We start from the raw sequence: 27,065 nt of genomic DNA on the forward strand, positions 1-27,065 counted from the left end.
CTGCATTGGGGAGGTGGGCACGGAAGGATCCCTGGAGTTCACTGGCCTGTGAGTCTGGGGGATGAACTCCAGGGTCAGTGAGTTACTGTGCCTCTGTAGTGGAGAGCAATGGAGAAGGGCACTCCAAGTTGGCCTGTGGTAGAGCTACACACACACACATGTGCACACACATGCACAAATGTGCCCCTACACACACACACACACACACACACACACACATACACGTGCACGTACACACATGTGCACACACACATGCACAAATGTGCCCCTACACACACACACACACACACACACACACACGCACATACACGTGCACGTACACACATGTGCACACACACATGCACAAATGTGCCCCTACACACACACACACACACACACACGCACATACACGTGCACGTACACATATGTGCACACACACATGCACAAATGTGCCCCTACACACACACACGCACACGCACATACACGTGCACACACACATGCACACATACACACACAGTGCAATATGTATAAAAGCTGTCTGATGATCACTCAAAAACTGACTCTTCATGTTTTATGCATAATTCTACCAATATTGGATATATAGACTCCATATGTTTATACAGCTAATTAGAATATACTGTTTAATCACAAAGTGAAAAGCTAAAAGTCACAAATGAACGCATCTCATCTAACATGGACAGATCCTGGAGTGGACTATGTTATAAGCAAAATGTGCATTGTATCTTAAGTGGACCTTAGGAAAGGACAGCCAGACAAGTGGAGAAACAGAAAAAAAAAAAACAACTGAATTGTGAATACTAGAGACTGAGAAGCAGAGGAAAGGGGTGACTACTCTGTATGCGAGTATGGGAATAGCTCGCAGACACACTTAACATGGTGTGAGTTTAACATGAAAAAAGCGGAAACAACAGAATAAGAATGCTAAGTCAGGCCCACAGCAGGGCTCAGAAGTACAGGATCCTGGGAAAGGGGTTTCCTCCACTGCCCTGGCCTAAGACAGGCTCCCTACAGAGTAGCCGACTGGAGAGGTCGGGACACTTGGAAGCCTCACAAGGTTGGGCAAGAAGAGGCAGAAGGCCTCGAGTGGGCACTGAGGGTGACTGGCGGGGAAGAGAGTGTGGGCCGGAGGTCAAGGGAGCTTTATTTAGTCTGGAAGAAACCTGAGTGCATTTTCCACACAAAGAGATGGGGCCAGGAAGGAGACAAGTTCAAAGTCAGAGAAATGTGGAATAAGCATGAAGGTAAAGAGAGAGAGGACAGTGTTAAAGATGGGGGTGGGGTGGATGAAACAGGAAGTGAACCTCTGGGAAGCCCTCTCCCACATCACCAGGTCAGCCCAGCAGAAGGTTTTCCTTTCAGTGGCCACAGGAAAGTCCTCTGGATTGCAGGCTGGAGGGCAAAGTGGCCTGTGATACAGGCTGGCCCTCCTTCCCTCTCTCCCTCCCTCCCTCCCTCCCTCCCTCCCTCCCTCCCTCCCTCCCTCCCTCTCTCCCTCCCTCCCTCCCTCTCCCTTTTCTCCTTCCCTCCCTCCTTCTTTCCTTCCCTCCCTCTCTCTCTCCCTACTTCCTTCCCTCCCTCCCTTCCTCCTCCCATCCCTCCCTCTCTCTCTCCTTTTTCAGTCCCCCCCCCACTCCTTTCTTTCTTCTTTTGTGGTAGTAGTGCTTTATTCCAGGGCCTTGCATACACTGAATCTATCCCTCAAGCTTCATATGCTGGAAACAGGATCCCCAAAACACATTTCAATGATAATCGGAGGTGGGACCATTGGGTGGCAACTGGGCCACACAGGTCCCCGTGCGTGGTTGTGTTAATGGTATAATCAAGAGCTGCTCTGTCATAGGAGAACGTACTCTATGGCACACTAGCTCTTTCACCACATGAGTCTCCATGATGCCTTGGGTCTCTCCAGAGGTGCCAACAGTGACACTCCTTACCAGATGAAGCCTTTGACTTGGACTGTAAGAAATATTCATTTTCATTATAAACTACCCAGTCCCAGAATGTGGACTAAGACAGCTGGCAATTACTATTACAGTTTGAGCTACACAGGTATTCAGGGGATAGGAGATATGAGGTGATATCACAAAGGTCTGGGTTCAAATCCAGCTCCCCAGTCCCCAATTCTATGGCTTATGTCCCTTGGCAAGGCTGTCTGAGCCTCAGGTCTTTCTTTGGTAGAACGGGCCTCTGGAACTCTGGATGCTATGACATGGAGGGAAAGGGCCCTTATGCAGTCAGTGTTCAGTGTTCACACAGCAACACTGGATGACACATGCCTGTGTGCATTTGTTTTGATTGTATGCTACTTCCGGCATGACGGGCACAGGGACTTCATCATTTTCCTCTCTGAGCCTTTTCTGAGAATGCAGTCACCAAGGACAGGCACACGTTAGAGCCTCTTCATCTCACAGCATTGAACCCAGAGCTCTGTACAGATGAAATACCCAGGAAACTGGAGAGATGGGCAAACCTACGCCAGTGATGAAGACTGATCCCGTGGCAAAGAGCAGAACTATGCCCTTCACTGAGTTTACACAAAACCCAGCTAGGTCTGGGTTAAAAACCTGTTTGGGATTAGTGGATCAACTTTCAGAAGAGGGTAAGCAAGCTATGAGCGAAACACATGCTTCCTTTAAAACCACCCACTAAAGGGAGTGTCTCTGAGGGGCAGAGACCTTTCAGAACCACATCAAAGCGCTGCTGTCCCTGAGGTCAATAGTTCAAGTCTCTCCCAAGACATGCTACTTGAGACAATGCCTAGCCCTTGGGAAAAGTACCCAGGTGATTTTTTTTTTTAATCCCAGGCAAGGATCCCATACTGAAGAGGGTGTCTTTGCCAAATGCACCTCAATTTCCTGTATTGGCAAAAGCATGCACCCAGAAACCCCATCAGAATCAGACTTGTAACAGGAAGGTATCTTTCTGCATGCATGTTTTGATTTGAGAAACAAAGACATCCACATAACAGAGAGCACCAGCCTCCACAATGGATACTCCAGAAGGAAGGCCCGAGCTTCTAACAGATCACAGCTAAGTTACAATTTGACAAAGCCATACAAGGCTACAACTCAAGCCAATCCACTATTTGTGGAGTAGCCACTGGGTAAGATGAAATGAAAGATATTGAGACTCAACGCCTGTTGGGCATCCCACCTCCACTGTTGAGGGAGGACACCAGGATGTGTATAGCACCAGAAGCCCCACAGTACGGGCTTGATCAAGGCCCTGGAGCCAGACAGCCAGTAAGAGGACACTGTGGCCCATGTCATGTGATATCATCTCCCAGGCAGGCAGGTGGGGACACAGAGCATTTGAAGAGGATGCCAGCAAAAGCCTGGTGGTAGGAGGTATCTTGAGAGTGAGGCTCAGGGGTGCAGGTAGTAGTATAGGGCATGGAGGAACACAAAGAATACACTTGTAAGGAATGACGTGGTTGGAGTTTGTTTACAAAGAACATTCTGATATTAGACTGGACACAGGAGGGGCTGAGAGCAAAGGGACCCACTAAGGGCAAAACAGTAGCACAGACTGGAGACAAGGCTGGCAAAGAGGTGGCAGGTCACAGAGGCCCGGGGAACCTATATCAAGAGTAGTTAGGAGTAAAGAGTCAAGGGCAGCATGTTTCCTATTCAGCGTCAAGCAAAGATGCCCAGAAATTCCAGGAAAGTCTAGATTGGGAGCTATTCCTCATCCTGGCAAGACACTCCCCCGCTTGAGCTTTAACACAATTATAGGGATCATCCTAGAGGGTCCAGACAGCCAGACCCTGGGGACATGGCTTCCTGTTCATCAAGCCAGGTTCCAACAATCGAGGCGGTTTGCACTGGCTAACTGCCCATGGCCCGTGACTCCGCCTGCTGCAGCTCCTGGGGCATCCTTGCAAAATCTGAAGGCTCTTGCCTGTGCTTGTTTTAAGTCCTCTGTAGTAGAGCATTAAATGTCCCCAGATGTGCTCAAAGGTGTGCATCAGGTCCTAGAACCCAAAGTCTTCCAGATGTCTCAGAAGTACAGGCAAAGGGAAACAAGGGTCTGTCAGAAGACAGGGGGATGTCCACAGAGGGCCAGAACTTTACCAAACTGTAAAGATTATGCTCTGGGCATCGGTTAACCCATCTCTAAAAAGCTTCTCTCTGGGGCTTAGCTAAGAAGCACCATCCTGTCCCAGCAGAAGGAAGCATGTCGGTAACAAGCCATCTCTCTTCGGCATCCATGCCACAGCCACTCACCTTCAGAGGGTGACATGGGCCCTATTTTCTAGCAGGACAGTCAACTGCTAGGCTTGTGTGAGGGCTCTCCTGGCTCAGTGAGAAGAGGCAGCCCCACCCCCACACCACCTCTGCCACCATACTGGGGTGCATGCGTCCGTGCGTGTGTGCATGTGTGTGCGTGTGCGCACGTGTGCACAATTCAGACTACAGTTCTTCTCAGCCAGGGACGCCACTCTTAGTCACAGTAACACTATATGCATCTACATACGGCATGCAAATTGAGAGCCCACCCTTTCCAACTGAGCCCCTCACACAGCAGCAGTGGGTACATGTAGTAGAAATCTATTTTTACCAGGGGCACAGCTTCCAGTGCAGAAGCACAGTAGATTTCCCAGTGATACGTCTCACTATAAATTTTCTACTATAAATTTTCTATTTACTACCTAACAAAAAGAATTATTATGCAGACTTGTTCAGGTGATACAATACTAAATAATCTTTTTCCCCCTTTCGTGGCACATGTCAAATCCTCCTGCTATGTTCTTCACCTTGCCACTACCTTGTCAGTCCCAAATCAGCAAAATAAAGCACACAGTGCAGAGCTCTATCCCCAGAGATCAAAAAGGCAGGAGAACACCCCTCACTGGAGAACTTAAATATGAACTACCATTCAAAATGTAGACACTCGGGTGAGCGTTTTTAAGATTCTGGACCAAAGCTGTTCTAGATGTCAAACTTAAAGAATCTGAACATCCATGGCATGAGTCCTGAAAGTAAAAAGTGGGCACAAGGTTCACAGGCAATTTGCAGGTTCACGTGACTTAATAACATGGGTGAAGACTGGGAGGCTAGCCCCGTGGTAGAACACATGCTTAAGCATGCCTGAGGCCCTGGGGTTTGATACTCAGAACCACGATGAATGACAGACTAGCCAGCTAGGTGATAGGTGGATAGGTGGGTTGGTAGGTAGGTAGGTAGGTAGGTAGGTAGGTAGATAGATAGATAGATAGATAGATAGATAGATAGATTGATAGACTGATAGATAGACAGATTGATAGCTAGATAGATATGAAATAAAGCAATGCTCTGTACTGAGAAAATCCCATAATTCCAAAATTAAATGCTAAGTTGTAGACAGGATGCACTTACTAAGTTACATTAAGCAAATTGTCGGCTATAAACCTCTCTGTGTTATAAAGCAGGCCCTTTTGTTTTTAAGAAAATCCAATCTTTCCAAATGCTTACACTGCGCCTCAGGGCAGACACAGGGGTAATTGCAGTAACTAGCATGTACCGGCCGGAAACTGAGAGGCTTCAAATCAACAGCTCCCCAGGAAGCATCTCCCAGCGCGGCTCTTCCAGAAACACAGCTGCATTTAGACACATAGAAAAGATTTTTCACTTACTTCTACTTTCTCTGTAATCCTTGTTCCTCTGAGTGAAAGGGGCCGGGATCACACTGAAATTCCTTTTTGTTTTAATAGGGAAAAAACAAAACAAAACAAAACAAAAAACAACACCAAAACAGCTCTATCCCCTAATTCAGCTTTGGGTATTCTTGCGTAGAGTCTCTTCAATGGAAATTACCTCTAAAGTCTAAACAAAAAGCAAAAATCTTCCAAGTTAGACCAGGGGCCCTGAGGAAGCTCGGCGGTCCACAAACAAGGCAACCGGCTCTATCAGTGGGGTGATTCACAGGGGGTATATTTAGAACGGTGCTTTCCAGAGGGCGTCGAGATGCCAGAGTCGGGACATAGGTGAGGGCTACATCCCAAGAGTCTCTCTGAAGAAAGAACACCAAAATATTAATAAAAAGAGTCTTCTCTTTGAAGTCCCCAAGGCCCTGGTGTCTTCGAGGCTGCGCTTGCCCAGTCTGGTCTTGGCGGAGTCATCCATTACTGGGTAAATCCACATGAAACCTGAGGACGCTTCAGTGGAGGACACAGTCGGAGGCAGTGTGGCAACTCCACATGGGACCAGCCTTTTATGGCCTGAACTGGAGAAGCCTGATAGCAGCTCATGGGCCCGAAATAGCTCTTGACACTCAGAGAGCCCATCAGCTGCTCCAACAGGCCTGGCCAGCAGCCACTTCGAATGCAGCTCAATTGGCTGCATTCTCTTAGCTTGTTTTATAGAGAAATTAAAAAGGTTAACAGCAGGCTTCTGAACAGGTGACCATACAGAATTATACAAGTAAACACGCCCCCAATGCTAGGATTTAGACTGAAAGAAATAACGAAGTGCCATCGTTAAAACTTGGTTCCTGAACACCACACAAAGAAACAGACCCACGGACTGGTACACAAGTGTTACAACACACACAAGCAGCAGAGATCTTCACAAACTGGCAACTGTGTGGTCCTCTCCACACTGCTCAGTCCAGCCCATCGGCAGAATACAGCATTGTCAGAAGGACCTTCTGTAAAGCAACATGAATGTTTTTCTTACAACTCGAGTTTATCCTCCCAGTCAACAAGAGTGGGCTATAGCGATTTGGTTTCCCTTCAAAACCAGACAGACTTTTAACCACTACAAACAAAGGAAAAACAAAAACCAAAAACCAGTTGCAAGCACTTCTTCAATGGCCACGTGCATTTTTTTTAAACACCGACACTAAATATCACAACTCCACTTACAAAAGTACTCACGAGGGCAAGCATCCCTGCTGCTACAAGGGAAAGGCCAGTCTTAATGGTCTGCAACAGCTTCCATGTGAATCGCGCAGCTCATTAAGTCCAGGGCAGAGAGCAAAGCTGTGTGCTGTGTGGGGCCTCCGGCTGGCATGCCTCTGAGTGTCACATTCCCAGACCACCAGCTGCATCATCCAGGAGTAGGGAGGGCTGACAATGAGGGTCAGAATTCCTGTCCCTAATTAACTCTGCAGGACAATATCTACTTCTAAAAAAGAAAAAAATAACCCCTGGCCAGGCGGAAAGATGACAGTGCTGTGCTGGACAGTTCAAAACACTGAAAGAATACTGCAGCCACGAAAAAAGAAGAACGTCTGTGGTGACGGAGAAGCTAACCTTCGTCACTCCACCCACCAATCAAAACACCATAGCCTTACAAATATAGAGAGTTTTTATGCGCTGATTTAAAAAACAGACGGCAGGTACCCTGGAGAGACACTAGTTTCAGACTATTTTGTTCAAGGGTTAGAATAGTTTGTCAAGCCAATTTTTAATCGACTTCTGAATGGCAACCAAACTAAATTTCTCAGAGCAATGTCAGCATCTAATTTGAGCTGCAATCCCTATCTTATTGTCTCTCTTACAAATTCAGCGTTTCCCTCATCTTTAGGTTTATTTTATCTTGTGTAAGTGCTTGTTGGTGGTGTGCGTGTGGCATATGCCTGAGTGTGCACCAGGTATGTGTGCCCATTTGCACACGTTCGAGGCCAGTGGAGGACACTGGATGCCTTCTTTACGGCTTCCTACTTTATCTCACGAGACAGTCAGATTCTCACTAAACCTGAAGCTTATACTGTTTCAGGTCGGCTGCCTGCCCAGCTAGGTCCCAGGATCTGCCTGTCTCCATTCCCTCAACACTGGGGTTAGAGAAACACCAAGTTTTTACATGCTGAGGATTCAAACTGAGGTCCTCTCGCCTGCAGAGCAAGTGTTCTTCCTCACTTCCAACCCTGGCTGGGTTTTGTTTGTCCTTTGATTTCTCAGGACAGGGTTTCTCTGTGTAGTTCCGGATGTCCTGGAACTCACTCTGTAGACCAGGCAGGTGTCAAACTCAGAGATCCTCCTGCCTCTGTCTCCCACGTGCTGGGAACCAGAGAGCAGGCAGTGATGAGCAGTGGTTAAGGGTGCAGTAAGCAGGCTACGGAGGGAAACAGGGGGGGTCCTCATCACAGGACTCTCCATTCATCTACTGACTATGCCAACGGCAGTGTCCTGGTTTGGAATCCTGCTCCATAGTTTGCAAGCTGTTCCCACTGGGACACTGGGTAAGGAGATACAATCCCTTTAGAGGACATTCGCATTGGGGGACACTGGGCTAGGAGTCATGATGTCTTTGTGTTTTATCTTTTATTTATTCTATGTGCATGTACATATTTTTGCGTGTATATGTGTGTGCGTGCTGCTTGTGTGCACCCATGAGCACACACAGAGGTCAGAGAAGGACTTTGGGTGTCTTCTCCTATCACTCTCCACCTTATTCCCTTGAGGCAGGGTCTCTCACTGAACCTAAATTTTACTGTTTTGTTGTTGTTTGTTTGTTTGTTTGTTTGTCTAGACTGGCATCCAACAAACTCTAGTAATGCTCCTGTCTCCACCCCCAGTCCTGGGGTTACAGGTACACGTGGCTTGCTTTTCACAGAAGTGCTGAGGCGTGAACTCAGGTCTTCACCCCTGTGCAGCAAGCCCTTTACCCCCTGAGCTATGTCCAAAGCCTCCCAGGATGTGTCCAAGTAAGGGGAAACACCAGACAAGACGTCACACACATCTGCTCTGACTGTGGAAATTACTGCTGTTTCCCAACCAACCACCCTTCACCCTTGCATCTGGGTTCCCCAAACTGGGAGCCGGGTCCACCCCCAACTGCAGAGTCTCTGGAAACACCGAGCCTTGCCATGTGAGCATCAGCCTTCTTGTGTATTTCCTCTCAGGGTCAAGGCAGACTGTGACAGGACGCCCCCCCCCCCCAGCTCTTCTCTTCCTCATAGGCACCTCTCCAACCATCCAGCCTGCTGCTTCCAGACCAGCCTTCATCAGCTTCCCTGCCTTGGCATCCCTCCCTCCCAGCTTTGGTTTTTAGTTATTGACCTGTCAGAAGCTGCCTCTACTGGACAGGTGGGTAACAGTTACTCCTCACGTCGCTAGGCAAGCTTTACACTAAACTGTCTGAAGAAGAGATTTGATAATAGTCTTTTATAAATACTTGAGAAGCTGCATTGAACCTAGAGGTGATCTCATTACAGACCAAGAACTGGTTTGCCCTTTGAGCGCTTTGGGGAATTTCTCCACGCATCATCCAGCACAGTACTGCTGGCAGAAACCAAAAGTAAGAATGGTTGTCTACTGACTACATTGTGGGAACCCTAACACCTCTTCAGTGGCATGCCACGTGACTACCGCCCCCACCGAGTCATCTGTACATAAGCCACACAGGGTCATACTGCTGGAGGAAGGTGCTCCTGTCTCCTGAAAGCCTTTTCCTCATCCTCACTTAGGAAAGCCCTCACCATCCTTAAAATTCCACCTAACTCTTCCCTGGTTCTGAAAGGGCAGGGAACCCATGATCTCTTCGTCCCTGGAGAACGTGAGTCAACCACTTCACCCAGGTAATAAATGTTGGAGAAACGGAGTCCTAACATCAGCATGAAAAGCACATTTTTAAATCTGCTCATTTCCAGGGGAAGAACGGCTGCACAGCCAGAACCCACAAACTGTCCTGATTCCTGCTGCGGCAGGACACGACTTGGATTCATCCACATTTTTTCAGAGCGCTTAGGGTTCTGATAGGGATATGCAGGGTCTCCTAACATCTACACCCAAGCATCAGTGTGGGTCTGACACTGTGGCCATCTATACCATAGTCATTTTGTTTGTGGATAGATTCATTCATTTATTCTTCTTCCCCTCCCTCATTTACTGCCCCCTCCCTCCCTCTCCTCCTCCCTGATCCTTTTCCTTGTTTTCTTTTGTTTTATATATATATATATGGGTATGTGTTTGTGTGTGCACATGCACGTGGCAGCCAGCAGTCCACCTTGGGTGTCATCCCTCGTGAGGTGTCATCCAGCTTGTTTTTTAAGACAGTCTCTGCTTGAGACCCAGGACTGCTGACTAGGCACAGCTGACTGGCTAGTGAGCTCCAGGGATGCTCTTGGCTCCCCTTTTCCAGTGCTGGGGTTTTATATGCATGCTGCCTCACTCAGCTTCTTTCTGGGTTCCGTACATAGCGCATTTCCAAGACCCCAGATGTTTGAATGCAGCCACAAGATACTCTGCTTTTTCTCGGGATCACCGATCAATGCATCATGCAGAAAATGAACTGGATAGAGCTGTCCAGATGTGTCTGGGTAACAGCCTTGGCCTCATTATGTCCCTTCTTGTTCTAAAATAACGGTGACATCAGAGCTTGACCAGGACAGGGAAAACAAGGCCACAGCACTCTAAGCCTCCTGCCTTCTGAAGATCCTGCTTTCTAATGACAATGAACTTGAGCAATTACTGGAAGTCTTTTTAAATCTGCTCATTTCCAGGGGAAGAACGGCTGCACAGCCAGAACCCACAAACTGTCCTGATTCCTGCTGCGGTAGGACACAACTTGGATTCATTCACGTTTTTTCAGAGCGCTTAGGGTTCTTATAGGGATATGTAGGGTCTCCTAACATCTACACCCAAGCATCAGTGTGGGTCTGACACTGTGGCCATCTATACCATAGTCATTTTGCTTGTAAGTAGCTTTATTTAAAAGACAAACGTCTTCAGTCGTGGTGGTTTCCAGTCAATCTCTTGATCTCCCGGTCATTCAGTCAATCTGTGGAGTCTGTCTGTCTGTGCTCTCTTTCTGAGAGCTTCTGGCAAACTTAACTGGCCTCAGAAAAAGATCTCTTGAGCTCCAGGGTCATTTGTAAGTCAGTGGGTTGAACAAATGACGCAGCTGATTCTCCCAAGTGGCAGCTCCAGAGCCATGACTGTGATACAAGGCTCGGCCCAGACAGTGCTGGCCTCCTGATCAGAATGAAACGGGAATTTGCCAGGGGTGAGCCTGGCCCAGACTCCAGGGACACAGCCTCACTTTCGGCTGGACCAACACTGCATTCCTGGACACCAGGGTAAGAGTCTGACCAGTAACCAGAGATGCACAAAGTGTGACATGCTTCAGTTGGGCTGTTAAGACACCTAAAAATAGGGACTTTCTGTCCCTCTGAAGTAGCAGACATGGCAGAGCAGAAGCCCAGAGGCTCTTCTCAAGTGAGGCAGAGTTGACGGACATACCCAAATGAGTGAGGATTTCCTGAACTAGCAAGTATTTGCCAGGCCTTCTCCTTGCCACATAGGTAGCGACATCACCAGGCACAGCACCATGGTGATTTCCTTTGCTGGGCCTAGATACCAACATGAGTGAAGAGCATGCTGGACCTATGTTCTTCCCAAGGACTGCCAGAAAAAGGGAAGCACTTGTGCCATGGGCAAGGATACCAGGAACATTATACACAGTAGATACAGGGGGAGTGAGGTGCCCTTTGAAGAATGTGCTCTCGGAGATATGTACCACCCAGCTGGGAGCACAGGGCATATGCTGTAGCCTGGGAGGGTACCAGCCTTACCCTGTCCAGAAACAAGTGGTGGGTGTATCATGGCAATTCAAGAGCCCAATAAACCTATAAAGAGGGGAAGCAACAGTATGGTAAGTCCATAGAGCTGGACCCTCAATGGTACAATAATTCCACAGCACTTGACACTCTCTGTACAGTAATTCCACAGCACTGTTCCCACCACAGTAGTCATTCTACAGCATTGGACCATGCATGGCACAGTCATTCTACATTGCTGGACCTCCCATAGTACAGTCACGCTACAGCTCTGGACCTTGCATGGGATACTCATCCTACAACACTAGATTCTGTATGGTAGAGTCATCCAACAATGCTGAACATGCATAACACAGGATCATGCATGCTAGAGATACTCAGCAACACTGGACACTCAATGTAAAATAATTTTACATCAAGGAACCTGCACAGGAAAGTCAATGGACAACATTGAACATACAATGGTACAGTAATTCTGCATCATAGTATCATCCAGAGTAAGGTAAGCCTACAGTTGTGAATCCTCCACAGTATACATTCTACAGCACGGAATACTCCAAAGTACAATCATCAAAAAGTGATAGACACTCCACTTTCCAGAAATCCTATAGACATACACAGTATGACAGTTACCAGAGCTAGATGCTGCATGGTACAATCATCCTACATGGCTGGATCCTGAAGAGTAAAGTCATTCTGTAGCACTGAGCCATGCACAGTATTGTTAGTCATTCTACATTGCTGGACCTTTGACAGTACAGCCATTCTACAGAGGAGGACACTGCAAGGTACAGCCATTCCATGGCACTGGACACTGCACATTAAACTTATGCTAGAGCACTGGACCCTTCACAGTACAGTCATTCCATAGTATAGAGTGCAGTCATCTCACACTGGACCTTCACAGTACAGTCATTCTATAGTATAGAGTGCAGTCATCTTACATCACTGGACCTTCACAGTACAGTCATTCTGCAGTGCTGGGCCCTCCACTGGACAGTCATTCTTCACTGCTGGACCCTCCACTGGACAGTCAATCTGCAGTGCTGGACCCTCTACTGGATAGTCATTCTGCCCTGCTGGGCCCTCCACTGGACAGTCATTCTGCAGTGCTGGACCCTCTACTGGATAGTCATTCTGCCCTGCTGGGCCCTCCACTGGACAGTCATTCTGCAGTGCTGGGCCTCCACTGGACAGTCATTCTGCAGTGCTGGACCCTCCACTGGACAGTCATTCTGCACTGCTGGACCCTCCACTGGATAGTCATTCTGCACTGCTGGACCCTCCACTGGACAGTCATTCTGCACTGCTGGGGCCTCCACTGGACAGTCATTCTGCACTGCTGGACCTCCACTGGACAGTCATTCTGCAGTGCTGGGGCCTCCACTGGACAGTCATTCTGCAGTGCTGGACCCTCCACTGTGCAGTCATTCTGCACTGCTGGGGCCTCCACTGGACAGTCATTCTGCAGTGCTGGACCCTCCACTGGACAGTCATTCTGCAGTGCTGGACCTCCACTGGACAGTCATTCTGCAGTGCTGGACCCTCCACTGGACAGTCATTCTGCACTGCTGGACCTCCACTGGACAGTCATTCTGCTGTGCTGGGCCCTCCACTGGACAGTCATTCTGCAGTGCTGGACCCTCCACTGGACAGTCATTCTGCAGTGCTGTCCCTCCACTGGACAGTCATTCTGCAGTGCTGGACCCTCCACTGGACAGTCATTCTGCAGTGCTGGACCTCCACTGGACAGTCATTCTGCAGTGCTGGACCCTCCACTGGACAGTCATTCTGCACTGCTGGACCTCCACTGGACAGTCATTCTGCTGTGCTGGGCCCTCCACTGGACAGTCATTCTGCAGTGCTGGACCCTCCACTGGACAGTCATTCTGCACTGCTGTCCCTCCACTGGACAGTCATTCTGCACTGCTGGACCCTCCACTGGACAGTCATTCTGCACTGCTGGACCTCCACTGGACAGTCATTCTGCAGTGCTGGACCCTCCACTGGACAGTCATTCTGCTGTGCTGGGCCCTCCACTGTGCAGTCATTCTGCAGTGCTGGACCCTCCACTGGACAGTCATTCTGCACTGCTGTCCCTCCACTGGACAGTCATTCTGCACTGCTGGACCCTCCACTGGACAGTCATTCTGCAGTGCTGGGCCCTCCACTGGACAGTCAATCTGCACTGCTGGACCCTCCACTGGACAGTCAATCTGCACTGCTGGCCCTCCACTGGACAGTCATTCTGCCCTGCTGGACCTTCAGCAATACTGTTATTATATACATTTGGACCCTCCACAGTACTATCATTCTACAGAGCTGGAGTCTCCACAACATAGTCATTCCACAGGTCTGAACTCTTAACTCTATGATCATTCTACAAAGCTGAACCCTGCATAGTACATTTATTTTCCTGAGTGGATCCCACATGACACATTCATTCTAAATTGCTAGACACTCCATGATAGAGTCATTCTACATTCCTGGAACAGCTAAGATACAATCATTCTGTAACGCTAGACCCTCCATTATACAGCCATTCTACAGTCCTGAACACTCCATAGTACAATCATTCTACAACAGTGGGTACACCATAACACTGTAACCCTGCAATTCTCAGTGTTCTATGATAGGGTAAGCTAAAGTACCCTCTAGTGTACGCTAATCCCACAGCACGGGGCACTCTACAGAACAGTAACTATGGCACTGCACACTCCATAGAATAGTAATCCTGTAGTGTTGGGCTCTCCTCAGTTCAGTCATTCTACAGAGCTCAACTCGCCACGGCACAGTCATCCTAGAGAGCTGTACCCACCATGGTACAGCACTCTACAGCGCTGGACCCTCCATGGTCCAGTCATTCCATAGCACCGGACTCTCCACAATACAGTAATCATACAGCGATGAACATTTCATGGCTCAATAATCCTATGATGAGGGACATTAGACATATAGTCATTCTGTGATGCTGGCTCCTTCCACAGCACAATAATCCTACCTGACCCTCCACAGTACAGTACTCATCAGCACCGAACCCTCCTCTGCACACTCAGGCTATGACCCTGTACTGTCCCACCATGCATGTGTCTGTGGCTTCGACTGGGCATTGGGAACACAGGTACCCAACAGTACAAGCTGAAGAAAAATCAGGACTGGGAAGATACCGAAGGCAGTTGAGAAAGTTTAGTTCCATCAAACATGCACTTCGGTTTCTTAGAGTTCTCATTCCCCTGCCATTAGTGAAGGTTTGGTTTGTGTCCAGGCACTGAAAATCACTGGCCTGGATGAAGTCTCCTTCCGTGGCTGCAGTCAGCCCTGCAAGAACCAAGACTCGGTCATTCCCAGGCAAAGCACCATCTCGAATTCCCCAAAGCAGAATCACAACAGCTTCCAGGGGTAGGAGTGAGGGACAGGAAGGGACCAAGAAAGGAAGGGGGCACAAGAGAGATGGAATCCATGAGTCAAGTGGGAAGAGAGGAGACTCACTAGACAGGAAAACCAAACCAAACAAAAAGATAAGAACAAGGCACACTTCATCTTCCCTCTCCAAGGACCTGGTACAGCAGACCAGCCCTTCAAAGATCTGGCGGGTCCTGACACCAGGTGAATTATTTACAACTATGCACTAAGAGCAGAGGATTGGCTGAAAAGCACATGTGGTCCATGTTGTAGTAGAACAGAAAGCAAGGTCCATTGTGTGGGGAGAAGGGGAGAAAATATGTTTGCATGGACCACGGTTACTACAGAGGCCCTCCCTATATAGACTCCCTTTCCAGCCATGCATCTGCTCATGGTTCCACAGAGACATGGGCTCCTGAAACATGAACTAAGTGGGGACAGACATTTCTGTCCACTCTGTGATCTGTGGTTTGTCTCCAGAGCCTAGAACAGTGCCTACAAGACAGGCTCAGTGAATACTTACTGAAAGACTGCAGTCTTTGGTCTAACAATGGTCTAAGTTCTAGGGCTGGGGAGATGGCACAGTTGGTAAAGGGACCTGTGTTTGACCCCCAGGACCCACATAAAAGCTGGGCATAGCTTAACTCCAACTCTAGAGAGGCAGAGACAGGAGGATCGTTGGGCCTCACTGGCCAGTCAGTCTAGCCTCATTGGTGAGCTCCAGGCTCAATGACAGAGCTTATTTCAAAAACTAAAATGGAGAGTGACTGAGACAGACACATTATACCTGTGGCCTACACAGACACACAGACACACAGACACACACGCACGCACGCACACGCATGCGCACACACACTCTATAGAAAAAATACCAAACTTAGAGTATTTTAAAGACAGATTTGCCCCTCATGGTATCCTTGCCTCCCACCTTGTGATCATACCCCAGGCTGACTCTGGGCAGATGATCCCACATAGCTGAATTAGTCTGCCTCCTTCCAAAGCACTTCTTTGGGGAAGAGTTTCTCATTAAACAGTCTGATGTCAGCACGGAGCTCCCTGGCTTTCACCATGCATTCTTATCCTACAGGCTTGGCATCACTTAAGCAAATCCACCTCACAGGGGCCATACTCATGCAGAGGCACAGCAACCTTCATGGACAGCTATCCGATATGGTAAGTCCTAAAGGCAGGATCGCTTTTCAGAGAGGCCCTGCCTAATGTGTTCAGATGATGGCCAAGCAGGCAAGTTTACCTCCTTCTCCCCAGAAACATGAGACTGCTTCCTGTACCAACGAGTATTAATTGAAATCCCTAGTGGGCCATCCAGGATATGAAAATTACTGTAATCTAATCTTGTAAAGGAAGAAGTCCAAATCACAGTTACACGGTCTGACAAAGAGAAAAGTGATTAATGCCAGGCTGCCTCAAGGTTAGGGCCCATGGTGACTGATCCCTGATAACCATAGTCCGAACACAGGGACCCATCAGGCAAACCTCAGAATCAACATCCTGGTTTTCATGCTTGGGTGGGGGTGTGTGGGAGTGGGGGATGCCTTGTTCTCAGGAACATAATTCAGAAGACTTTATATACTGGCCAAAGAAGCTCCATGGCCACATGAGCAGAGGGGAACTGTTTGGGTTCTTCCGACTCAGGGGGCTGCATTTAGGCTCTGAAGTTACTGTCCTAGAGGCTGTAAGTCCAGTGGAATCATGATAGCTCACCAAATGACCTAGAAACCCCAATCCTCTGCAGGGAGGACCATAGCCTGGTCAGAGCACAATCAAGAAAAGAGCTGCCGGCACCCCACCCAGAAGCATCGCTCTGAGGAAGTCCTGGTCCTCCCTGAAGCAGCACTCTGCCTCCCATCTCTACGGAACCACAGCCCAAGTGCCCTGGAAAAGTCGGTCAGGATGCCTGCAGCCTGGAACCAGCCTTCCACTTTTTTTATTTTTTCTTCTGCACAGCTGTGTTCAATTTTCTGTCCTTGGGGTTTTAAAGGAACATTTATTCCAGGGCCAGGATTCTCAAGTTTTATGGTTATACAACTCCCTCCCAGGGCCAAAGAATGTTTGAGAAGTCTTAAGCCCAGTGAAGAGAATTAGTGAAACAATCCCAAGAAATTGAAATGAGAAACACTAAGACCTGTTCCAATGTAGAGTCAACCTCCTACTTTACAGCAGTGTGCGTTCCGTTTGCCCTTCAAAGCTCGCGCGACCTATTTTTCATGCAATTATAGATAGGGGTGCAAGGTCCAGTGAGTGTGTGTATGTGGGAGACCCAGAAAGGGGGAGCGTGCATACGCAGGAGAGGCATTCAGAAGCACAAAGGTGTGTTATAGAGAGTATGCATATGCAGGAGAGGCATTCAGAAGCACAAAGGTATATGACAGCCATTCATGGTTCCTCCTTCCTGTTCCATGATACAATTTATTATAAATTAGGCCTAGAGATTAATTAGACTTAATAAAAGATTTTAAAAGAGAGTGATCCCTTTATAAGGGCTATCTTCTGGTTTATTTTGCTTGTTAGAGTGATGGATACCCTTGGTATTCTTGGCAGCTGACAGAAGGAAAGTGGGGAAGGGGGAGAAGAGAAAGAAGTCAGGAGGGAACATAGACCTACAATTTTGCTCAGAATTTCAGTGGCCTGTTTATCTGACTGTCCAGAAGCCATCAACATCTAAGCATCCTTGACAGGATAAGAATGGGCGACAGCCTCCCCCAGCCCATGGAGCGCCAAGCAGCTGTCCAAAGGCATGGCACTGCCTAGGAAGGCTCCAAGCCCCTTACCTGGCCTCTTCCGCTGTCTCTTCATGTCACCAGCTAGCTCACCCCACCTCAGCCATCTGTCCACACAGGCGTGAGCACATTCCTTCACTCTACCCCGGAGTCTCCCACAGGCTTCAGGCTGCCTTCAGGCAAAGGTCTGAGCTGACAGCAAGCCTAGGCTGGGGCTCTGGGGCCTGAGGTTTACGACACAGCACACACCACCCACAATTAGAGGCCTGGCCACTGCCCAAGACAAATAAGATGTTTCTGAGAAACAAAGCGATTTGCACAGATCCACCCTAAGCAGATGGAGTCGGAATTCCTCCATCAAGGCAGCTGCCTGTCAGCAGCACCTGCTACCCACAGCAGCGCCGAGGAGGACCGGAAAACAAGCGCACTGACCTGAGCTGGCCCTGGCCATGATGAGGCCTGCTGTAGCCTGGCCCCGGGCTGGAGTCCCCAGCAGAGACTTCCAAATCCTTTGTTTCTGTAGCACTCTCTCTTACTTTTAAAAACCAAGCAATCGAAAGTATCCTTTAGCACAGCCCTGAAGTAAAGCGAACAGGCTGGGTCAAAGGGCAAATGATTCCTCCTAGATAACCACTCTACACTCCCGTGGAAGTTGACAGATATTAAAGTCCTCAGCCAACCGACAACAGAGCTAAAAAAACAAAACAACAGCGAAACACACCCAAGATTGAAAGTCAGGGCTTCTGTGAAGACAATATATAATATCTTGTTAAGCGGTTCACAAAATGAATAATATTTTTAAAGGTTATTACATTTTAAAAATTTATTTGTATGGGTCCATACATGTGTGGGTACCTGTGTGCCATGGTGTTCATGTGGAGGTCAGAGGGCAGCTTGTGGGAGTCAGTTCTCTCCTTCTACCATGTGGGTCCCAGGGACTGAACTCAGGTCATCAACCAGGCTTGGCAGTAGGTCCCTTTACCTGCTGAGCACTCTTGTCAACCCTCATTTCCTCACAATGACACATTTAAAAATCCTGTGAACCTGTGTTCTGGAATAGCCACATTTAATACTGGAAACATTTTTTAATCCCCCCTCAAACATACATCCTATGTGTATAATAAAATATAAGCAAGCAATTCCCAGCTCATGGGTCAAAAATAAACAACAGCACACACATACACAGCCCCTTACACTGTATTAACTGAGGTTAGTGAGAAGGGAGCATCCTCTTGCTCCATGCCAACTTATGGTAGATTGTCTATATTCCAGACAAGAAAAGGCTGAACTTTCAGCCAGTAACACTCAACTATAACTTTAAAAATCTGATTCATCATTGGAGGTCAACCTGGTCTACAAATTGAATTCCAAATTAGTCAGGGATACATAGTGAGAAAACACACAGAAAACTCTGACTCAACAAAGAATGTGTGCACATCTGCATACACATACACACACACACACACACACACACACACACACACACACACACACACACATCTTGTAGGAGGAAAGGTAAGTGCCGCTTAGATTTCTCCAAATGAGCACCTGTGCTCATGCTCAAACCACGATATTTGCTCAGAACATATCAACAGATCATATCAACTTTCTAGTCTGAGGAGCAGCCTGTCCCCAAGGAAACATTTTCCAACAGGAGGGAAGACTGGGTTGTCACTCGAAGGAGCATGTGTTTCAAAAAGCAATTTTCAATCATCTAAATTATTAAAAAAAAAAAAAAAAAGCCTGGAAGTGAGTGGGGTATGCTAATGGAGGTGAAAGAGCCATAGTCAGCACTTTTGAGGTTTCCAAAAAGCATACACTAAGTCTCTCTCTCTCTCTCTCTCAATCTCTCTCTCTCTCTCTCTCTCTCTCTCTCTCTCTCTCTCTCTCTGTGTGTGTGTGTGTGTGTGTGTGTGTGTGTGTGTGTGTGTGTGTGTGTGTGTATCCTGTGTCCTTACCGTGGGGTCTGCTATGGCCCCAGTGATCCACACTCTGGGTTCCACTTAGGTCTTACTAGAGACAAAAGAGTAAGGCATTTGTAGTCAGGACCCCACTGTATCTAAGAGTACTGTACCCTTTCTTTTTCTTCTCGATCACAATAACAAAATGGGCCTGGTGTTGCCTCAGTGGTAAAACTCAGAGTTAGCATTTGCCCCAGGCTTTAGGTTCAATCCTTAAAAAAAAAAAAAAAAAAAAAAAAAAAAAAACCCACAATTGAAACCACTAGAGAACAAAGCCCAACATGGCATTCTCTCTGGGGACTCCAGCCCTGCAAAGCCTTCTGGCCTGCTGATTCGGCCTGCAGGTGCCCAGACACTGCTACTTGCATGATTATTAACCTTGGGAGTATGAGACCTTCAGACTCAACAGCCATCAGGGTGTTGCTACAGGGTGCTTCTCCAGCATCATACAGCTTCTCCCTCCCCATGCGGCCTTGGCCTCCTCTGACTTGGAGTCACTACGGCTGAGCCACTCCTGAAGAGGAAGTGGACACATCCATCATGGCAGCTCCAGCAAGCACTTCAGTCTTCTTACTGAGAGCTTGGGGGGCGTGGTAATCTTCAACTCTGTGCACCCTCCCTCTGAGCAAGTCACCTTAGGTCAGGGGCCTCTCTTGGGCCACGCCTGTGCTTGCCCAGCTTCTTCTGTGGCTCTGTAACTCTAACCCACCTCATACTAACCTCACTGACCACCCCGAAAGTGGGTTTGCTATCTTTGTGTTTCACCTCCTGTCTGGACTGACCTCAGAGTTCCACACTCATTTCCAAGTTTCCAAACGTATGAATATTGCACAGGCATCTGCACCTAGAGTGTCTGCACAAACTCATGAGCAGCTTGAGGAAGCTCCGACTTCTCCATTCTCATCAATACCCATCAAACCCATCATTACATGTCTTTCACACTTGGGGATGAAGTAGTGTCTTACTGTCTTTAAGGAATAATGACGCTAAAACTCTTTTCCTATGCTTCTTTGCTATTAGTGTATCTTCTCTGAGGAAACATCTATCTGGGCCTTTTACCCAGTTTTTGTTTTTTAAGTCATAAAAGCCCTTACATGTTCTAGTTATAGCCCTTTATCATACATATGACTTGAAACTGTTTAGTCAGCCCCTCCCCCAGTGTGTGTGTGTGTGTGTGTGTGTGTGTGTGTGTGTGTGTGTGTGTGTGTGTTATATGCACAGGTATGTGCAGATGCATGCACCAGAGAGCATCCAGTGTCTTTCTCTACCACTCTCCGCCTTGTTTCTTTTTGGAGGCTGGGTCTCTGGCTGAACTTGGACCTTGCATTTCTCAGCTAGGCTGGCAGCCAGCATGCCCCACGATCCTTCTGTGTCTGTCCCCTCAGGGCTAGGGTTACAAGCATGTGAAGGATCACGTTAGCTTTATTTTTTTTATTTATTTTTCTGTGTGGGTGCTGGGACCCAAGCTCTGGTCCTCACGGCATGGCAGGAGCTCTTGGCCTCCGAGCAGCCTGCCTCTCCAGCCCTTTCATTTTCTTGCTCCTGTACCTTGGTAAACGGAGGCTTTTGATCCCGATGAAGGTCACTTCATCATTTCCCTCTCTTCATTTGGACGGTGTATCTTCAAAATCAGGTCCCATCATAACTCACTAAATGTATGTTTTCTTCTAGTTCCTTCTAAGTTTTCTATCGCTTTTAAACTTGTAGCTCTTACGTTAAGCTTTGATCCATCTTGAATGAATTCTTGTGAGACGGTGTGAGGTAGGGACTCAGGCTCATCCCTCTGCATGTGGGCAGCTTCCACGTGCATCACAGGGCTCTGTGCTAAAGACACTTGCTCCTTCCCCTTGGGATTGTTTTGCTAAACTGACAAACATCAATTGACCACCAATGTATGGACTTACTTCTAGACTCTCAATTATAGCCTGTGTGTCTCCATTTCCAAGCTGCTCCCCAGTCCTGACTACTGTAGTCATTTTAAATGAGAAGCCTGAACCTTCTGTTCAGTTCTCTTTCAGCCTGTTGTGGCTGTCGTGGTTCCACTGATTTTCCCCATCAGTCATAGGGTTAACTGCAAAGGATCCAACTGAAGTTTATAAAGACTGAATCAAATTTGTGGATAAGTTGGGCAAGTATTGAATTTTTTTTAAATTATGAGATAGGCCTTCAATATGTAGTCCAGCCTGGCCTCAAACTTGCAGCTCTTTCTGTCTTCACTTTCTGCATACTGGGCTTACGGGCATGTGCCATTATGCCCTGCTAGATAATACTAGCTATATTGATTCAACAGCATGGGGTGTTTTCACAATTATTTATTCCTTTTTAATTTATTTCAACAATGTTCTACGTGGAGAGTATTCGCTTTGACATCTTCTGCTAAATCTATTCCTATTCCTGTCCTGCTACTCCATGGAAAAAAATTTATTTTATATCATACATTTAAAGTTTAAAATACACAGCAGAATTTTTTACACTGGTTTTATATCCTGTAACCTTGTGAACTTGTTCATTATCTCTCATACTCTAATGGATTCTTAAGGGTTTTCTTTATATAAAATAATGCCGTCTGCACACAGAGATGGCTCTGTTTTTTCCTTTTTAATCTGAAAGTCTCACATTTCATCTCCTTGCATAACTGCCCTGGCTACAGCCTCGAGCACATACTGTAATAGTTTTCAAATCTCATTAGTTTTGAGAAAGAGTCTCCAGGTTTACTAGAGAGATGGGACCAAGAAGATGGATGGATGGATGGATGGATGGATGGATGGATGGATGGATGGATGGGTAGGTGGATGGGTGGATGGGTGGGTGGATGGATGGATGGATGGATGGATGGATGGATGGATGGATGAGTAGATGGATAGGTTGATGGGTGGGTGGGTAGATGGGTGGGTGGGTGGGTAGGTGCATGGGTGAGTGGGTAGTTGGATGGGTGGATGGGTGGGTAGGTGGATGGGTGAGTGGGTAGATGGATATGTGGATGGGTGGGTGGGTGGATAGGTGGATGGATGGTTGGGTGGATAGACAGATAGATGAGTGGATGGATGGGTGGGTGAGTAGATGGATAGGTGGATGGGTGGGTGGGTGGATGGGTGGACAGATGGATGGATTAGAGGTGAGTTATTAGGGACTCTGGATCTTGTGACAATGAGGACTAAGTCCACAATGGGCCACCTGCAGGCTGTAGAGACCTAAGGATGCCCTGATGCATGGCTCAGGCCAAGTCCAAAGCCCTCAGAACTGAGAGTTAGTGCTAGACCTGTCAGTCCAGTTGAGCAAAAAGCCTGATTAAAAAAGCTATGGTGTAGGACTGGAGTCCAAAGTCCTTAGTATGCGTGCTAATGTCCAATGATTGAAAATAAGGCTATCCCAGCTCCAAAAGGAAGAGGAAATCAACATCTTGGCCTTTTTCATATACCTGGGCTCTCAGCTGATCGGATGGTTCTTTTCAGATGAAGAAGTCCCCTGCCAGCCCTGGTTTGCTGAGTGTTGTTAATCTCAGTGAAGCATAGGACTCAGTCAATGAGTTCACCACGCCTTTGCTTACTTTTCTGCAGATGCGATTGTCACTGCTCTGTAGGCAAGGAGCATGAAAGACAGAGGCTACATGTCCTTCCGTCAGGAAGATACAAAAACCAGACCCACCCAGTATTAAAGCTAGGCCACCAAGCTCTAGGAGTCACTCTCTTAAGCCCTGTGGCTTAGTAATTCCTTTTGTTCACTTGTAGTACTTACATTCTGCATATAAGCATCGCCAATCCTATTTATAACTATATCCTTAGTGTCTGACGTCGCTTGTGGCTGATATTCAGAAAATATCAAATTCACAAGTGGAATGTTAGTCACAAGCCACGATTTGCACAGGACCGTGGCAAGCACTGCTGACCACACACAGCTATGGGGACTTGCAAGGTCCATTAGTTCTGAGATAGACCACTTATTCAATGAGATGTTTCCTAGTCACTTGACTACACCACCAGAGCCCAATGCACAACCAGTCTGGAGGCTGTGCTCCAGGAAACACTCTGAGAAATACCACCCTGAGGTAAGCCAATAACAGTCCTCAGAAGTATGCCTCTGCCTCCCTGTCTGCACTGGCTCTGTTCTTTTATACAAAGTAAGCTGAGCACAATGGGATGTGCCTGTGATCCCAGCACTCAAGAGGCTGAGGCAGACTGGGTGTGCAGTGATCTCTGGGTACATGTGGTTTTACTGTGAAATTCGCTTATATGGAAGGATTAGACCGAATACTTTGTAAAGGCCCCGTGAAGGTGATCACTGAAAATGAGTAACAAACTAGAAGTGTGGAAGTGACAGCAAAGGCCTGATGTAATAATTCTGGGAAATCCGAGGATTTTGTATCCACCCCTTCACAAGAATCCTTAGAGTGAACTTCAAGGAAATCTAAGCTGCACACATCATTACACTGTGATTTAGTTTATGCACAAAGAAAATGACCATTTTTCATGAACACATCCTGAGAATGTATAAATGAATGGGAAGACACACACATGGAAGGAAGGAAGGAAGGAAGGAAGGAAGGAAGGAAGGAAGGAAGGAAGGAAGGAAGGAAGAAAGGAAGAGAGGGAGGGAAGGAGGGAGGGAGGGAGGGAGGGAGGGAGGGAGGGAGGGAGGGAGGGAGGGAGGGAGGGAGGAAGACTGAGGCAGGAGGATCATGAGTTTGGGGCCAGCCTGAACTACATAATGAAAGTTTGTCTAAAACCCCAGAAAGTTCATTAGAGCCAGTCAGAGCTCTTTTAGGACCACAACTCAGCTCAGGAAGAAATGCTCACATTACCTTTAACCTCCCTTTCCTGGCAGTTCCCCCTGGAACAGCAGCTACAGGACAGCTGAGAACTCCATGTCCCTGTAAGTTGGGGAACACATGTTGACCCCAGGAGTACTTTACACTTCTCAGAGCTCTGGCTGGATGTTAGGTAGACAGGGCTCCCCTTCACTGTGTACCTTCGTCTGTTCCCAGAAAACAGACCGGCCCTGTACTGTGCCATCTCCAAAGTGTGTTTGTCCCCTCAAACTCACCTTAACAGTCAAACCACGGCTTCAGATGCAGACACGCTCATCGTCGGCTGTTCAGCTTTCCGCTCTTCCAAGTTATCCAGCTGAGCTCTCTGGGGAAGAGAGAGAGAGAGAGAGAATGAAGCTTTTATTTTGAGGTCTAAGGAAGACAACAGCAAAGGCTATAAAACACTGCCCACCCCTTGGCTGCGGTTACAAGGCTCAGGCCCAGGAGGAAAAGCAGCCCACCTCAGTCCACCGACGTTCCCTTAAACACACCAGGACCTGAAAGCAAAGGGGCAGCCAGCCTCCTCGGGAGAAAGAGAGGAGCTGGGTATGCGAGGCTAGAGAGGCCACCTAAGGCATCCGGAGTGGGCGGGTTAGTGAACTGTCTCTGAGCACTGAGTCCAGGGTGGGACAATCTTGAACACGTACTTTCCTCAAAGGCTAGAGAACACGGAACAGGGCACCTGTCAGCCTGTGTGCCTGGATCCCGCTTGTGTAACAAGGTGTCGTGTGTAATGGGAGGTGTGGACTGGGAGAATCACCGCTCACATTTGAAATGGGAGAGTGAGTGTGTGGCATTCTGATGGCTCAGCCGGTGTGTGTGTGTGTGTGTGTGTGTGTGTGTGTGTGTGTGTGTGTGCACTGACACAGTAAGACTCCTGCCCCAAGATGCAGAGGGAAGCAAAGAGCGGCAGGTACGCAGTGCTCGGGGGCGATCTTGTGGTAGGCTCCTGAGCTATGTCTACCTACTTCATGACAAGTCTCTTCATCACTTCCTGCTTGTATCATCTTTTGAAACTGTTGGGAAGGAGTGCACTTGAGCACTGAGGGTCGGTCCCACAGTGGGTGGAAGGCTGGAGATGCCCCGCCACTGTGGAGGCCAGAGCTGGTCCCCACTCATGGTAGAAGTGTGCCCGAGCTGGTGCCCAGAGAATGGGGCTCATTTCCAGAACCAGAGGCAGACACAAGATATGAAGGAGGCCACCCTGTGCGGGGTGAAGGGGTGGCAGTCAGTCAGTTCACGGGAAGTTTCCACAAGGCAAAATAATTATCACTACCACGTGGTGAAATTCAGACAGCTATTAACTCATTACCTGAAGCCACAAAGATGCCTGTCTTGTGTACGAACTCCAGGGTTAAACAGACTGTTCTTTGTATGTATATATTTAAAAAAAAAAATCATGCTCTCTCTTTCCTCACAAATCTGTTTATTACTAAAAACACTTTGGAGGCCTTGTAAAGTGGGCTAGACCAGTTAGAAACCGCCTTTCCCCCTGGGGCTCTTCCCCAGGATCCTAAACTGTGGAGGAATGTGGCTGCTTCAGAAGAGAATGCCAAAGATGGGAAAGCCCAAGAGGGCCAGAAGAATGAAGGGAAGGAGGAGTCACAGGCAGGAGAGAGGGATTGTCATCTCTGCCCGGATGGCACATCTGCATCTGGCCACCTCCCTCCAGAGCCTTGGGAACAAAGGCCTGGAAACCAGGTGTGCACAGGACACCTTGGGCTCTGTTACGTGCGGGCTGAGGTAGAAGAAATTCTTCAATGGAGCCCAAGTGCCAGGAAGGAGTCTGAAAGCTGACACGGCATTCTTTTGTTAAAGGAAACGCAGTTTGCTCCAACAAAAGACAGACAGACCTGGTCACTGGACAAAGAAACTTCCTCAGCACCTAGAGCGCCTTCGCGGGGGCGTGGCGGTGGGGGGAGGTCAGCTCACTGCAGTCAGGAGGACATGAGAGAAGGAAAGGAGCAGAGTCAAGTTTAGTGACAGGTTGAAACTGAAGAATCCACTCAAACGGACAGAAAAGTGTGGGTGGTGGTGTGGGGGGGATCTAGAAAAAGAAAAGAAAACAAAAACTGGGCACTGGCGAGTGAATGCCCAGTGTGGTTGATACTAAGAGGAAGGGGAGGGGCTGGAGGGCTGGCTCCGAGCTTGAGAACACTGGCTATGCTGGACGACTCAGTCCCTTTCCCAGCACCTCATCAGGTGGCTCACCAGTGCCCATAACTCCAGTTCCAGGGGACCTGACACCCTGGGCTCTGGGGGTACCAGCCACACAGTGAGGTGCACACACATGCATTCCGGTACTCGTGTAACAAAATGAAAATGAGAAGAGACGCAGGTGAAAGTCGGGGGGCGGGGTGGAAGCTCTAGTCTGCCTCTGGGGCACTCCCTTCATTCTCAGGGCACCCGCACTTCCACCTGGTTTCAGTCTCTGTGCAAAGGCCCTGGCCTGACTTGAAGACCTCTTGAAGACCTGTTCCACACTAATCGCACCTGCCGGGAAGGGGTGAGAGGCCTAGCTTTAGGGCAGGGCTTCTAAAGGCTTGTGGAGCTGACAGAGGCCGCTGCTCCTAGTTGATGGATGCTTCCAGTGTGTTTACTCACGCACTACTGAATCACCCCAGTGGCAGCTACCTCTCAGAAGCCGAGTCTGGGCCCCTTCAGTCAGACATCTAAAGG

At 48.2% G+C, this 27,065-nt stretch overlaps 1 protein-coding gene across 36 annotated transcripts in view; it reads right to left on the bottom strand.

The window, feature by feature from the left end:
• Positions 1–27,065, bottom strand: part of Svil (supervillin) — a 208,478-nt gene that overhangs the window by 128,033 nt on the left and 53,380 nt on the right. For 9 of the 36 annotated variants that reach the window (XM_076572497.1, XM_076572514.1, XM_076572515.1 and 6 more), the window contains exon 2: positions 24,623–24,711. Coding sequence is in view for 26 of the 36 variants with exons in the window: in XM_076572488.1 (XP_076428603.1) it covers positions 17,673–17,697 (25 nt within the window). In the remaining 10 variants the exon portion in view is untranslated. Of the gene's footprint in view, positions 1–5,614; positions 8,599–17,672; positions 17,831–24,622; positions 24,712–27,065 lie in introns of those variants that run through there. The other 27 variants (XM_076572488.1, XM_076572483.1, XM_076572478.1 and 24 more) reach the window with 10 other exon arrangements.

Source organism: Peromyscus maniculatus, chromosome 5 (assembly GCF_049852395.1).
Source record: "Peromyscus maniculatus bairdii isolate BWxNUB_F1_BW_parent chromosome 5, HU_Pman_BW_mat_3.1, whole genome shotgun sequence".
NCBI classification, from domain to species: Eukaryota; Metazoa; Chordata; class Mammalia; order Rodentia; family Cricetidae; genus Peromyscus; species Peromyscus maniculatus.